Genomic DNA, 14,890 nt, shown 5'->3' on the forward strand with positions numbered 1-14,890 from the left:
AAAAAAACACCCATCTTCTTTCCTTTATCCTTATATTCGAAGATTGACTTACTAGCTTAAAGTCTAGTAAGTCGATTCGTCCTTTAAACGACAGCCTACCTCTGCACAATATCTTTTCTTCAAACTCACGTGACTGTAGCAACACGTGACCATACTGTATACGCAATATCAGAGACAGGCGAAAGCAACGTGTCTCTCCACTCGTGTTTTGATTCAATCCTCACCCGCCATGAGACTCTTGCCGTTCATCTTAACGTTGGCTTGCTGGCTACACTATGTCTCTGCAGATGAGGCCGAAAATGCGTCGAACCACACAAACAACTGGGCTATCATCGTGTCAACGTCGCGGTTTTGGTTCAACTACCGCCACATGGCGAACGCGCTCAGCATGTACCGCACAGTGAAGCGCTTGGGGATCCCAGACTCGCAGATCATTCTCATGCTTTCCGATGATGTTGCGTGCAACCCCAGAAACGCCTTCCCCGGTGCTGTCTTCAACAACGCCGACAGACAGTTAGACTTGTACGGTGACGCCATCGAGGTGGACTACAGAGGCTACGAAGTGACGGTGGAGAACTTTGTCAGATTGTTGACTGACCGATGGGGCCCCGAGCACCCGAAGTCCAAGCGTTTGTTGACAGACGAGCGGTCCAACATTTTCATCTATTTGACCGGCCACGGGGGCAACGAGTTCTTGAAGTTCCAGGATGCGGAGGAGATCAGCTCCTACGATATTGCGCACGCGTTTGAGCAGATGCACGAGAAGAGGCGCTACAACGAGATCTTCTTTATGATCGACACGTGTCAGGCCAACACGATGTACTCGCGCTTCTACTCGCCAAACATTTTGGCTGTGGGGTCGTCCGCCTACGAGGAGTCCTCGTACTCCCACCACTCGGACACGGATATCGGGGTGGCTGTCATCGACCGCTTCACTTACTTCAACCTTGAGTTTTTGGAAAAAATCGAGAAGAACTCCTCCCAGACGATGTCGGACTTGTTTGCTTTGTACACATTTGAAAACATGCACTCCAATGCGGGGATTAGCACCGACGCCTTCCCGCGCAACCTTTCCGAAGTGAAGATAACTGACTTTTTTGGCAATGTCCAGACTGTCGCAAAGGATGAATCGCAAGATGACATCTTGTACATGCTCAACCACGACGAGAGCGGCACCTACATCGGTCAGTCAGAAACCGTCACGCCCAGAGCTATTCATAGTGGCACGGCTGTGATCAACGCCGAGTTGGCCGCGTCCAAGCTCTCGAGCAGCAACACCGCCGTGAGTCTTTTATCATTGGCCGGCTTTACTGCCATCTGGTACTTTGCCAGCTACAAGTTGAAGTTGTAAAAAAAAAAAACGTGGTTTAAATAATAAATGGATTATGCGAGATTACTCTCATTTGCGAGACTGCTTTCGGAATAGTTACGAATAAAATACACCAGATATAGAAGGAAGAGTTGACCATGCCATAGCAAGCATGCTGACTCGTATAGGTGTTTTTAGCTCCCCTTAAGACAGAGATTCATTAATTATACACGCAAAATCCCGGGCTGCAATACCAGGTTTGTAAATGGAGAGTTGCAAATACGTCATATTACCGGTAATTGTGTCAAAATCTCCCCTCAAAAAAGATGGTAGCTACTTGTACACGTTAACCACACCCGAACGATCCACTGAGATGATCAACTCAGTCGGCCGCAATATAACCCCTATTCCGGTAATCACATCCCGATGCGCTCTGAGAATACTGAGCTGGTCCTTGCTGACGATACTAACCGGGGTCTTCGCCACGGACCTCCGACCTTGGGATTCCCGTTCGTTTGTCGTGACTCTAAGCGACACGCTGACCTGGTTACTGGTGACTCGCATGTCGCCACCAATATGTTTGGAGCCGGACGGATCACTGGCGTTCCAGCATGTGACAGTTGTGGTACCTGTGAGCACAAACGACGTCTTGGTAGCCCCATCTCGTGCCTCAACAAGACAGAGTGACGTGTTGCTTTTGTCTCCCTCTAGGCTCAAAGAACCCAAAGCATCCACAGACGAGTAGTCGAAACACTTGACGGGGTCAATTTCCACCACGTTGTACAGCGCTTCGCCGCTAGTAAAGGCTTCACCGCTGGTGAAGACCTCGCGGCACTGGAGTCGGTTTATATCCCAGATAGTGGCCTCGGGTGCCCCAGTACCACCCACAAGCGTCACATACCTACCCTTGCGGCGGTCAACGGTGAAGTCGCGTGCACACGGCATGAGCTTCCGGATAGGAAAGCCCTGGGGGAACCTCCAGCATTTGGCGAGCGTTTCGAAGCGCAAGTCCCACAAACTGAGCACGCCTTTGGCGGTCCCAAGTAAGATCCACGTCTTCCGAGGATCGACACAGAAGGCAGTGGTGTTGCCAAAGGTGAGGGGGTTCGTGAAAGTCCATTCGATCTCCATGGTGATGGCGTTCAACCCACAGACCTTGCCATTCTGCATCGCAAGCACTAGCAATGGTTTCTTGGAGACAAGAAACTCCATACCAACCACGGGCGAGTCCTCTGGCTGCTTGTACCGCCGGATGACCGCGACGCGGAACGCGCGTGGGGCACTGTCCTGCTCGACACGGAAGATCACGATATCGCCCGAGGCCGTGGCGGCCGCGAAAACGTCGCGGCCGTCGAGGAAGCAAAGCCAGCGCACGGGCGAGTCGAGGAAGATGGAAAATGACGACCGTCCCGTGATGTTGCGCTCGAGGAACGCCGCGTCCCAGATCTTGATGTATCCATCGTCGCTGCCCGTGACAAAATAGCTCTGGTCGCCGCTGACGGCCACGACATTGACCGTAGATATGTGCTCCGTGAGGTGTGCCACCAATGTGCCCTTCGGCGACCACTTGACATTGGTGGCATGGCTGACCCCGGTACGGGTGGACCCAAACTCAGGAAACTCGTCGAGAGTGGGGACGAAGCTGATCTTGGCCAAATACTTGGTGATATGGGCATTCTTTCCACTGTACGTGTGTACGACTGTGGGTGGCGATATGCTTTTGGGGCGATGCCCCCGCTGGACGTTCGCCGACCGGCTGAGACTACCGTAGACTAACTCCTGGTTCATCTGGGAGACCGGAGCCGACAAGACGGAGCCAAGCACGAGCGAGCCCCCACTCTTCACAATGGCACGCTGGCGCTCGGGCTTGAGCTCGTAAACGAGCTTCGACTCGCTGGAGAGGCTGACGGACGACTCGGAGAGATCAAGCGAAAAGGACGAACGGTACACTTCCGGTTCAAACTGGTCCGCCGAATGAGTCTCGAAAAAGACATTTCGCGGGAGAATGCCCATACTCTGGATGTCAATGGTGCCAACCGGGTTATCCGACGGGAGACTCAACCGCGCAACCTTGTATACATAGTCCTTCAACCTAACCACCTTCCAGAGGTCTTCCTCACGCATCCCCGACGTCTTCAAGCGCTCTACCCAGGTTTTGTCCTCCTGGGACAACGGAATGTCCCTGTTTTTGGGCGCGCTGCCGGGCTCCAGTCCGTCCCAGAACAACGTCTTCTTCGTCTTCAATGACCACGACAAGGCGAGATTGTAGACCGCACGTGACAAGGGTCTCTGGCAGCACGGATACAACGTGTTCCAATCGAACGTGGTTACGTCGTGCTCCAAGTATGGCCGGATGAGCGGGTAGAGGAAGCAGTAAACATCTGCCGCGTCCGCATTGCGCGCAACCGTGACCGCTAACGCCAATGCGGCCTGGCGGATCCACTCGTTGGGGTGTAACACCAAGCGGAAACAGCTGCTGACTAAGCCCCACCGTTCGCGCACCATGCCCAATGCGACAAAACGCGCGAACGCCTGGATCGCACGCACCACCACCAACTCCTCGAGATCGATCAACGCCTGCACGAGCAACGGGAGGATGTACTGCTCGAGGCTGACAACGCCGGTGTAGATGGCGATACCAACGATGCTCTCGACGAAACATACCCGCAACTGCGGGTTCTTGTCGTTCAAGTAGGTGATGAGGTGGCTCAAGACAATGTCGTTTGTCTTGTCCTTACCGAAGAACTCACAAAGCGGGAGAATGTTGCGGAGCAAGGCTATCTTGACCCCCGCGTCGCTGTCTGTCAATACGCGCACGGCCAAGTTACCAAACTCGTCCACAAGCGTGTCGTACGAAAGACTGGACTCGGAAACACCGTTCTCAGACTCAGGGTCCGCCTCAACCAAAACATTTGCCTGTAGCACGCGCGCCAGGTGGTAGAAGCGCTTCGCAGCGACCGAGAGGTGCGGCAAGCACGCGGCGAACACCATCCTCACGTACTTGTCCGAGCGGTTCCAGAAGGAGACTAGGCGAGGGAGAATGTACTCAGGGAAGATCTGCACGTTTGTGGGCGTGATGGTTGCAACGGTGAGGAGGAGCTGGGTGAGCGCGCGTAACGCCGCGGCTTGGACGTCTATGCACGCGTCATCGAGAAGCGCCATGAGGTACGGAAGGCATCGGTCGAGCTTTGCCTCATCGTGCACGTGCTCACCGAGAGCTATCACCAAGTCGCAGCCCTGGCGTCGGAACGCCGCGTGACTGGTATTGCGGATGGAGGTGAAGATGACACTCAAATAGAGTAGTGCTGCCTCGCCCGCATTAGCGGGCCGGTTCGTGGGGAGGCGTTCAAGGGGAATAGCGGGCAAGCGAACTGGCAGATCCGTGCTGCCGCGCAAGTTTGTATTTGCGCGTGGCGTATACACCGCCACCCCCGGCATCTTCAACTTCACTGGGATCGCCGTATTCGTAAACTCCATCTCCACTGCGTTCTCCCCCACCTTTTCTCTTTCTCCGCCCAACCCCAAACAATACGCAATCTTGTCATAATCCAGAAACATTTTTTCAATCCTGTAGTCGCACTCCTCCATGCCGCGTTGTGCGCCATCCGACAAGCTTTTGAGATACTCGTAGGTGAAGGAAGCGAAGTGAGTAGGAAACGCGCGTGCACTCAAGTATTGTTCTGCCGAGAGTCGCTCACTCGGCTCGCGACTGATCATGCTCCGCACTAAGCTTCGGATATCGTCGTCTTCAATGTCCAACGGCGGTACGTATTCCCCTCGCCGGTACTTGTAGAGCTGGGCTAAGGTGAAGGTTGGGGCACCGTCCTGGAACAACTCCGCGATGACGCACCCGAGACTGAACACGTCCATCGCTTCGGTAACCCCCCCAACCTTGCCCATTGCCTCGTCTGGCGCAAAGAAGCGTTCGGGCGCGACGTAGCACGCACGCCGCTGCGATGTGTCGAAGAAGAAGGAGAATAAGCTTGGGTCATCCTCCGGAAGATATGCTGGCTTGAACGGCGCAAAGTCTGTGAGCAATGCCCAGTTCCATGTGGTTACCAATACATTTTCCGTCTTGATATCGCCGTGCACCGCGCCGCGGGTGTGGCACGCGTATAGCGCGCGGAGTAACTGGTACGCGATCCACTTTTTCTCGATCGTCTCTAAAAATGGCCGTGTACTCAAACGGTCATAGAGATTAGTACGGCAGTACTGGCGGATCAAATAGGCCGCACGTGGCGTGTCGATAACGGCCGCGTACGGAACGACACTCGCGATGCCCAGCAAGCGTGCGCACTGGTCCGTGAGTTGTTTGACCCAGTCCAGCAAACTGGCACCATTCTGTTTGACCAAAACCTTCACCACAACGCTGCCCGAGGCGTCCAACGCCTTGACTGTCTTCAAAAACCGCGCGTTGCCAAGCAGCTTCACGTACTGCACATCCTCCAACGCCTCCACGTAGGACGAGATGGCAATGCCCGGCGCTGCTGGAGCGAGCAAAGACGAATTGATCCCCATTAGATGATTATAGGGTAGATGGGAGTGGTGTAGAAGTGTGTTGGGGAAGAAAGAAACACAGACGGAAAAATACGTTAATGTTCTTATCGGCGTCTCCGCAAAATCAAAATCGCGAAAAATATCGGGCCGAGCAGGGAATTGAACCCTGGGCCACTCACACCCAAAGCGAGTATCATACCACTAGACCACACGGCCGATATATGTGAGACAAGTGTTAGGACAATGATAGAACAAAGATGTAGATGTACGTTTAACCCCCGCAAGCTTGGTTGGGTATCACATATAGAATCTACGGTAGTATCGATCAAGGAGGGGTGAGAACTGAACTACGATCAATGAAGTTGAATGTTATAGCATATCTAGGAGATAAATACCTCAATCAACGGCAGGAACTCCAGGGTTATCATCATCCGTAGAATCACATAGAGGTCTACATGGCTTACGTACAAAATAATAAAAACCTACGTTGAATTGCAAAAATTAGCGTTGTGTATATTAATCAATAAAGTACGGTTGTATAGCTACGAGCGCACAAGCTTCGCTAGAAAGGAAGGGCAAATCCTCACTGTCCGAAGTTTCATGGTCCTTCAGACACGTGCAACCGTTAACACATAATGTGGTTTTATAAATCTAAAATTTCTTCATTTCGTCCACCACCAACTTATTAAACGCCTCTACATTATCGAGATAAATGTGGTGGCCGCAGTCGGGAACTTCCACGACCGTGCTCTGGTGGCCCGTCTGCTCATTGATCAATTTGCTGCACAACTCGCCGCCGTGGACATCCATCCAGTCATCTTTTCCGTAGACCCAGGTGTAATCGCAGTTGATGACATCACGCCTCTCCGCCATCTTCTGGGAAAGTCGCTCTAGCAACGGAAATCTGGGGTTGGCACCGGCTGCCAACACGTAATTGAGAATATATTCCCCTGAACCCTTGGCATTGAAGATCCCGTACGTGTATTTGTGCAACTTCTGCTTCTCAAACAAGCTCGCAAGCTTGGAGAAGCGTCGGTAGGTCCACCCACTGACAAAGAGCGAGCCGAGCGGACCGGTTTTGCGCACCAATACAAAGGGCGAGATGTTTTTGTTCCACAAGTAGTCAAACCAAGCCGGAACCGGTTTCGGCGTACGGTGCTTGATGATCCCGGCCGGTGACACCATCATGAGCTTCTTGAACCGTTTGGGGTAGGCCATGCAGTAAGTTGCGGACAAATAGGCTCCCAAGGAATGTGAGCAGCACAAGATATTTTCGGGATTCGTCAAGCCACGCTGGACACGCCACTGCTCAAACGAGTCGTGAAACCAACTCTCGGTGATCTCCAACTGCTGGCTCTGGTCCTCGACTTTGGGATAGTGAAATTCCGGTCTCGACGAGCACCCGTACCCCAAAAGGTCAATCGCGTGGACCACCCATGGCTTCAGGCCAGCCTCAAACCCGCTGGACAAACCCTCAAAGTTCTTTAAGAAAAATCCCAAGCCCGCGCCGTAGCCGTGCACCACGACCAAGTGATTCAAGTCTGCGAAATCAGCCTCCGTTTTGCCCGGGGGGTAGATGCAGAACTCGTTAATGTAGTCGGTGGCCCTTGGAGCGCTAATTCCGTACACCGGAACCAGCAATACCTTGGCGACGCGCCCGGTAGCATCCATCTCTGGATAGAAAGGCAACGTCGAGAGCAACTCATCCTGAAACCGTAAAACCTGGTGGCGGTCCTTATAGTCTCTGACGGATTCGGCTACGGAAAGCGGAAACGAGTTTGACAAGAGCTTTGAGAACGGCACCCCCGTCGGTTGGGTGGGCCTTTTGTAGTGCGATGACGAAATCTGGTCGTCTCTGACGTTAAAGACTTCGTTTCTAATGGCGTCCCCGAAACTGCTTTCCCTCCATTTTCTGGCGAGCTGTGGGAGTTGCCCGGAGATTTTTCCCAACTGGCTCAAGATACCGCCGAGATTGTTAAACGGGGCCGAGGAGGAGTTGCATAGTTTGGTGTATGTGTGGAAGGTTCGCGTGGGTCTCCAGTTCATGGTGTGTGTATGCCTTTTTAGAGCGGTATAACAGCCATCCAAAAGGATGAGACGAGATGCGATGCTTTACGGGTTCAGGTAACAATAGGTGTGTCCCAGAGTGGTGAAAATGTAAACAGTGCCTAAAATAAGAAAAAGATCGATGCCAGTGGAATTAAAGATGTCTGTGCAGGTTGAATGAGTTTCTTTTTTTTGGTTTCCCCAGCAAACGTGACCTAGGAAAGTGCAGGGGATGTCATGCGTTAGGACTGAGTGTTGGGACTGAGTGTTAGGTGAGATCTAATTTCTTTGTGATATGGCACCTGGGACAGCCCCAGGTAGGGCGAACTCTGACTGACCTTATTTAGTGAGGTAGCTACGGAATAGATATCAGTGTACACCTACCCCCCGATACACTAACAAAATGCGAGTTAACGGACGGGACCATAGATCCTGACAAGACTGTAATCGAAGCGCCGATACCAATCCTTTAAACTATTTAAGCTAATCGAGAATTGCCATCTATAACCAACACTGTGTCAGCCTCAGGAAAATACTGATAATGACCCCGCTACTCCATTATTATAGATGATTAGATTAATTATATAAAAAAGGAACAAAAACTAGTTACGTGCGTACAACGCATCTACTTCCGTCTGAACGCTCTCCAATATCTTCTTTCTCTGCAACTTTTGGGCAGAAGTGACAAAGCCGTTCTGTGGGGTCCACTCTTCATCGACCAACACAATCCCGACGAGTAACTCAATCCCAACCAAGGCCTGAGACTTACCGGTCTTCAACAAAGAGTCGGTGACGGCCTTAGACAACTTTTGGTTCGCGCACAACTCGTGCATTTCGACAGACGTCACGTCGCTGTACAACTTCAAGTCAGTGGCCAACTGGCGGATGGCCGGCTCGTTTGGAACCACAATCCCCATTGGCTTAGAGTGGTTGGCGTCGGCGTAGCAGCAGATGTTGATGACATTGGTGTTGGAACGGTAGATGGACTCCAACTTCTCCAACGCAATGTACTCACCGTTCAAGGTTTTGACCAAGTTCTTCTTTCTGTCGACGAGCTTCAAGTACCCGTTTGCAGTCCACTCACCGATATCACCGGTGCAGAACCAGCCCTCGGAGTTGAAGGCCTTACCGGTCTCCTCCGGGTTCTTGTAGTACTCCTCGGTGACGGCCTTACCTCTGATTAAGACCTCACCCTGGTTGTTCTTGGCGAAGTAGCCCGCCTCGGCGACATCGATCAACTTGACGGTGATGGAACCGGTGACGGCACCGGCCACACCCTGCACAAAGTGCGCCGGATCGACCAAGGTGGTATTAGCACAGGTTTCGGTTAACCCATATCCGAGAAGCATCGGACAGATCAAGGTGGAGATGAACTTCTGGGTGTCGGCGGAGATTGGGGATCCACCGTTCATGGTCAATCTTAATCTCCCACCGGTTGCCAGCTTCACCTTCTTGAAGATGATGTTGTCAATGATGCCGGTACCTGGGATTCCTTTCGCGGTCATCGCGTTCTTGGTCTTGTAGGCCCCCCAGAATACTTTCTGGGCATAGCCTGGTTGCTTGGCCACCTGGGCCAAGATCCCCTTCTTGACGGACTCCCAGACAGCGGCTACACCCACCATCATGGTTGGTTTCAACACCTTCATGTCACCCTCGCAGTTGCGCAAGGAGGCGTCTGTCAAGGTCTTGACGGTAGCATAACCCAAAACGGCACCCCAGTAGAAGGTCACCAACTCAAACACCATCTCAAAGATGTGTGCTAACGGAAGGAAGGCAATCACGGTGTCGTCGCAGGTTACATTCTTGTTATCCACGATTCCGGAAAGGCCGGCAATACCAGCAATGATATTCTCGTGCTTCAACACCACACCCTTTGGCGCACCGGTGGAACCAGAGGTGTACATGATACAGGCCAAGTCTTCCGGCTTTGGTGGGTTGGTCGGGATAGAGTCGCCGGCGTCACGCCCCAACTGAATAACTTCGTCGAACGACATAATAACCAACTTCGGGTTCACCTCTTTGAGCTTGGCCACGGCATCTGCGGCGTCCTTGTACATCTTTCCACCGTGTCTCTTGTCGGACTCGAGGATCGGCTCGGAGTGAATGATATATCTGATTGCCAGACATTTCTTGACCGGGTTGATCAAGGTACCCAAGAGCGCATTGTCAGTGAACACACCGACGGAGCCGGTCTGCTCCAAGGAATGGATCAAGCCGGCCTCGCCCAAGGTGTCGTAAGCGGTGACCACAGGGATACCCTGGGTCTGCGCCGCGAGGAAGGAGGACATCCACTTGTAGGAGGTCCCAGCGTAGATGTGGAAGCGTTCGGCCTGGTTTGGCTGTAAACCCAACTTGATCAACCCCTTCCCGTAGTTGTGGTAGAGCGAGCGGAACTCATTGAAGGTGATGTACTTGTACGGAGTCAACTCGTAGTACAACCAATCCTTGTCAACCTGGACCTTCTCGCCGTCCACGATCTTGGTAATTTTTTTGGTTTCGACGTGCACGTCAATCAAGTCTCTGTAGCCGATGGCGTTGTTGTTGCCATGCGTCGCCATCGCCTCGTCTGCGAATTCAAACACGGTGCGCGATTTGTAGCCGGGTGGAAGGGTTATCGGGGCATCCTTATACTTATAGTATCTTCTTGGAGCAGTCTCACCTGGCTGGGCTTCGCCCACAGGCACTGTAACTTGGAAAACCATGTTTAATTAGAAAGGGGAGGAGAGAGAGGAGGGGGGGCAAAGAGGGATTGGGAAAAAGTGGCGGGCCCCTGTTTATATACGTGCAGCAAACAGAATTCGTTGTTGGGACGCCTTGGGCAGGGCGTGCGTGGACTAAAGCTTGGATCGGCGCCGGGGTCAAAGGGGCGGTTCTGAGCAGAGGCTAAGATTAGTGTATGCAGATTGTTTCTCATGTGCAAGAGACAATAGATGTACACTGCGAAGCGAGTCGTAAGACCCAGGCCTGAGGTGGAACAGGGTTCAGGTGATTCTCTTATACATAGCTTTCTAAGTGCCCGGTAGGTGCCCGTTGGACCGTCGTGACATGAATTTTGTGGCATGTAGGAGGGCTAAGGCCTTGGGCCATGAGGGGAAGCAAAATAAACTTTTGGTTATGACTAAATTCTCATTTCTGTCTGCTTAAGGACAGAAGAGAGTCAAAACGTGAATTTCCGGAATGACGAGCCTCGTCATTACAGCCTACAGATTAAGGTTGGAGCTTTAGCTTTCCGACATGTGACATGCCAAGTACGAGTAAAATTTCCGCCAGGTCGTGCGACAGTGTGAAGGTTTTACAACCTCTGTTAAATTGGGCTTAGCCATGACAAGTGATTGCGTGGTGTCGGGGCAAAACCGATACCTTTACTAGATGTCAATTCTCTGCTAAACGTAGATCATCAGCAAAAGGCCTCAATTGCCAAGAGCCCCTCAAGTACCGGGTTAAATTTGCATGTGAAAAGGCGGTGCCTTTTTGCCCCTATAGCTCGTCTCGCATGGTCTAATTCACAAAGAATACAGGTGGCTGCCAGACGACGATCCTAAAGGGCAGATCTGAGGTGGCCGTACAGATTATGAGCCCTCAGTTCACGCCCATGCTTGATACGACAAGGATGTATGCAGACAGCTGCGGGGTAATGGCGGAGAGCCCCACAGCGCTTGGCAGCGTTTGGTCAACACGGCTTAGACACCAAGAGGGATAAAACCCTCATCCAGGAAGAAACACCGAGATATGCTAACCTTATGTTTTTTGATATGGCAATTAGATTCTGGAGTGAAAATTCCGTGCACGAATGCAGGCCCAAGGGCTGGTATAGCATTTGGAGCACCCACGGACACAAGTTGTCATGGTTAGACAAGGCGAGGATTTGGAAGTTGGCTGCAGTGTTTGTTTAGTTGATTGGATCATATGTCCCGTTCTAGCGTTATTTGAGCTAACATTGTGCTGGACTGAATTTAGACCACCGCATCAGCTGAGAGATTTTTTGTCGGTAAAATTCCACAGGGTTTAATACGACCATTGTAAGCTCATGTTCGTATTTCCAGATCTCGAGATGGCGATCGCCTATATTCCCTAGGCGATCGCCGATCTACATCACTCCAGCAGCGCAGCTATCGTAGAAACGCCCAGCCTCTGTCCAATTTCCAACTTCCCATAAGTATGAAAGAGAAAACTAGAAGATTCAGAAATATAAAGAACCCTGAAAAAGTCTGAAAGTGAGAGATTACGCTAGCCAGGCTCAGACTGCATGTTGTGGGTATACGGCTACGAAGCCTTTAGCTCTAAAAGTCGTCTCTATACCAAAAGTAACGTGATTTAAAGAAAATGATGAACCTCGTCAGGAGGCAACTATCGTTCTCTGGAAAAGTACACCAGAAAGAAATAAAGCTAACCTAGTTATTCAATCTCGCATACCCTGATTGAACCTTCAATATATCTTTATACTTCCATCACACACATACACACCATGACCTGGCTCAACTTTAAGGAGGAGCAAACCGACGCTCCAAATCGTTCTGCTCGTAAGCAGTGCTGGGAATCCCGTGATTTATTCTTTGCCTGCTTGGACAAATCCAAGATTGAAAACTCTTTAGCGCCAGGTGCTGATAAGCAAGTTGCTTCCGCTTGTGCGAAACCGTTAAAGGCGTTTGAGAGAGACTGTGCTTCCAGCTGGGTCAAGTATTTCCAGGAAAAGAGATACGTAGACATCAAGAAAGAAAGAATGATACAGGATATGAAGTCTAAGGGGATCGAGGTTCCATTTGGGAAATAAGCAGACCGGATGAATCTAATGGAGAAGCTGTACCCTAGTTGGAACTTGTATATATCTAGCTTATCCCACCTGTTGATATATGAAAAATGAAGGAATTTTTGACCAGTCACTCGTAGAATGCTAAATGCAAGCTCCGGTATTTCAACCCTTAGTGATGCTGAGGGACTGAACCTCCCTACGACTGTGATGCTACAGAAAGTCTAACCATGCAATATCAAATTATGCTGCAAAATATTTTACAGAAAAAGAAAGCAGCCGTATAACCCACCCAGAAAGTAATCAAAAAAAAAAGTCGAACGGAAGTGTAGTGAACCAGAACGCAGATGCAGTGATGTAGTGCCATGTAAGCGAGAGACAAACAGAGGAAACCTCTACTCGGCCATGACTAGGTTGTCCATGTTGATCAAACTGAATCTTGGCTTGGTGTTTCTCATTGCCGGCTGGTTCTCTTTTTCATCCTCCTCATCCAAGTCATTGGAGCCCCTCATATACACCGAAGAGCGCTGCAACGTGTATTCCTTTAACTTGTAGTTCATACTAGCCTTATTGACACTCTGGGACAACCTCAACGGACGGCACTTGAACCCCTCACCTTGCACTGGTGGCTGTTGCACCGAGACTTCTTGTTCGTTGTAGATGGCAACCGCCGGGGCAGAGACGGGAGCCACTGGCTTCACAGGGACGGGGGCATCTTCAGGGATGTTGGTTAAGTTGTTACAGGAGGCTGCACCGTTCATTTGGGTGAAGACAGACAGTCTGGAGGACGAAATCAGAGCCGAGGAGTAGAGGCTATTCTTAGAGTTGGAGGCCGTCAAGGACGGAGCGGAGGCCATCGAGTTGGTCGAGGTAGACAAGTTCATTCTCCGTTGTGAGGCCGACTTGGTGATTCTCTGCAGTGGAATAGCTTGCTGGCTGAATTGCCGGGCAAGCGAGTTCATAGAGCCGCGGACCGAGGACGCAATGCTGCTACTGGCGGACGAAGAATTGGACATCGCATAAGACTGTCTCTGACTCAACATCATCTGGTCTCTTTGGGCTCTAATCTTTTCCTTGATAGGCGCCAAGAACGGTTGTAAGACGTTGATCAAGTCAATCTCATCGATGTTCAAAGACCAGTTCAAATGGGCGATAATTTCGCGTTCACATTCATTCACCTCTAACTGGGTCAACAACCCATCGGTGTATTTCTGCCAGTGCTTGTTCAACGGCGAGGAGTCGTTCAAGTTCTTGGCGGCAATAATGAGACACCCAAGGAAAATGCGGTGACGGGAGGTTTCGATACCGTAGACGTTGGCAGGCAACACGGCTCTTAACCTCACCAAGTACACCAACGAGGACATCAAGGTGGGCGTTTGGACGTTTGAGTAGTGAATCAAGTTGTTGATGAAGTTTGTGAGGGAGATAGGCGAGGTGCGGCTAGGTGGAGTGAACTTAAACTCATCCCTCTTTCTCAGCGGACTGTTGGAGATTGTGGCCGGAGGGGTGGTGGGTGGAGAAGGGTAGCTGTTAGCTGAGGGAGTATAGGTCTGAGCTTTCACTTTGATGATGGACTCGGTGGTTGCAACCAAGTAGTGTACCATCTCGTGGCTGACAGGTTGTCTGACGAATTTCTTCAAGGCAGCGCGATCTGTGGAACTCATAGTGAAATTAAGTAAATATTGGGATTGTGTATGGCAGGACAGGAAGCAACAGCACGTAGGAATAGTGGGAAAGAGCTATATATGAGGAAAGAGTCGTTTAAGGTCTATACTTGAATTAACTAGACTGAGGCTGGGGTGATGGAGCATATAAATAAATAACGAGATGAAAAAAAAAAGAGATTGCTTCTTGGACTAGACCGTAACCCTTGGAGCATTGCACGATGGATGCTTCGGATTTCCAACATCCTGGTAGATACAAATGCGGGATTGTATGCTGGTCGGGCCCGTAGTAAGTGATCTAACCGCTCAGGAATCTGTAAGGTGGTTCACCCTGTTTTTCTCATAGTAAACTGCTGCAGAGTAGAGACGGGAGGAGGTCGCAGGAGCCAAACTTGCATTATAGATGCAGGTCATTGCACAAGTCATCGCGTTTTACGCGAATTTTCTCATAGTAACTTGGGCTGAAACGCGTGCTGTGCGCGACGCGTCATGTAAGAAAACCTGCAGGGGGATGGTTGCATACCAACCGCCAGTTCGCTACATAATCGGATAGGTACGCACTGACTAATATAACACCCATCCGTGCATTCGTTTAGCGGTAAGCGTTTACAATCTTATTGATCCGCG

At 51.0% G+C, this 14,890-nt stretch overlaps 6 protein-coding genes and 1 non-coding gene across 7 annotated transcripts; 2 read left to right on the plus strand and 5 right to left on the minus strand.

The window, feature by feature from the left end:
- The first annotated feature begins 219 nt into the window (after nt 1–219).
- GPI8 (GPI-anchor transamidase) lies at nt 220–1,363 on the plus strand. The gene has a single exon (XM_019128015.1). It carries the CDS (start codon nt 230–232, stop codon nt 1,349–1,351), a length of 1,122 nt encoding a protein of 373 aa, XP_018987118.1. The 5' UTR covers nt 220–229; the 3' UTR covers nt 1,352–1,363.
- A 6-nt stretch (nt 1,364–1,369) lies between these two features.
- Nucleotides 1,370–5,876, minus strand: VPS15 (ubiquitin-binding serine/threonine protein kinase). The gene has a single exon (XM_019128016.1). The coding sequence runs from the start codon at nt 5,825–5,827 to the stop codon at nt 1,643–1,645; it is 4,185 nt and encodes a 1,394-aa protein (XP_018987119.1). The 5' UTR covers nt 5,828–5,876; the 3' UTR covers nt 1,370–1,642.
- Nucleotides 5,877–5,950: 74 nt separating this feature from the next.
- BABINDRAFT_t95 lies at nt 5,951–6,022 on the minus strand. Its single transcript has one exon. It is a non-coding gene; the product is annotated as a tRNA-Pro (tRNA).
- Nucleotides 6,023–6,309: 287 nt separating this feature from the next.
- BABINDRAFT_160032 (carboxylic ester hydrolase) lies at nt 6,310–7,938 on the minus strand. The gene has a single exon (XM_019128017.1). The coding sequence runs from the start codon at nt 7,850–7,852 to the stop codon at nt 6,458–6,460; it is 1,395 nt and encodes a 464-aa protein (XP_018987120.1). The 5' UTR covers nt 7,853–7,938; the 3' UTR covers nt 6,310–6,457.
- A 516-nt stretch (nt 7,939–8,454) lies between these two features.
- Nucleotides 8,455–10,554, minus strand: FAA4 (long-chain fatty acid-CoA ligase; the record flags this gene model as incomplete). Its single annotated transcript, XM_019132433.1, has 1 exon — nt 8,455–10,554. One exon carries the CDS (start codon nt 10,552–10,554, stop codon nt 8,455–8,457), a length of 2,100 nt encoding a protein of 699 aa, XP_018987121.1.
- A 1,683-nt stretch (nt 10,555–12,237) lies between these two features.
- On the plus strand, nt 12,238–12,712 carry BABINDRAFT_58475 (uncharacterized protein). Its single transcript, XM_019132306.1, has one exon. The coding sequence runs from the start codon at nt 12,318–12,320 to the stop codon at nt 12,621–12,623; it is 306 nt and encodes a 101-aa protein (XP_018987122.1). The 5' UTR covers nt 12,238–12,317; the 3' UTR covers nt 12,624–12,712.
- Nucleotides 12,713–12,812: 100 nt separating this feature from the next.
- On the minus strand, nt 12,813–14,503 carry PCL2 (cyclin). Its single transcript, XM_019128018.1, has one exon. It carries the CDS (start codon nt 14,261–14,263, stop codon nt 12,995–12,997), a length of 1,269 nt encoding a protein of 422 aa, XP_018987123.1. The 5' UTR covers nt 14,264–14,503; the 3' UTR covers nt 12,813–12,994.
- Between the last annotated feature and the right edge of the window lie 387 nt (nt 14,504–14,890).

Source organism: Babjeviella inositovora, assembly GCF_001661335.1.
Source record: "Babjeviella inositovora NRRL Y-12698 unplaced genomic scaffold BABINscaffold_2, whole genome shotgun sequence".
Taxonomy (NCBI): Eukaryota; Fungi; Ascomycota; class Pichiomycetes; order Serinales; genus Babjeviella; species Babjeviella inositovora.

Bases quoted from the DNA above. Each gene is read 5' to 3' on its own strand.
- VPS15 (XM_019128016.1), bottom strand. From the start codon at position 5,827: ATGGGGATCAATTCGTCTTTGCTCGCTCCAGCAGCGCCGGGCATTGCC.
- BABINDRAFT_160032 (XM_019128017.1), bottom strand. From the start codon at position 7,852: ATGAACTGGAGACCCACGCGAACCTTCCACACATACACCAAACTATGC.
- BABINDRAFT_58475 (XM_019132306.1), top strand. From the start codon at position 12,318: ATGACCTGGCTCAACTTTAAGGAGGAGCAAACCGACGCTCCAAATCGT.
- GPI8 (XM_019128015.1), top strand. From the start codon at position 230: ATGAGACTCTTGCCGTTCATCTTAACGTTGGCTTGCTGGCTACACTAT.
- PCL2 (XM_019128018.1), bottom strand. From the start codon at position 14,263: ATGAGTTCCACAGATCGCGCTGCCTTGAAGAAATTCGTCAGACAACCT.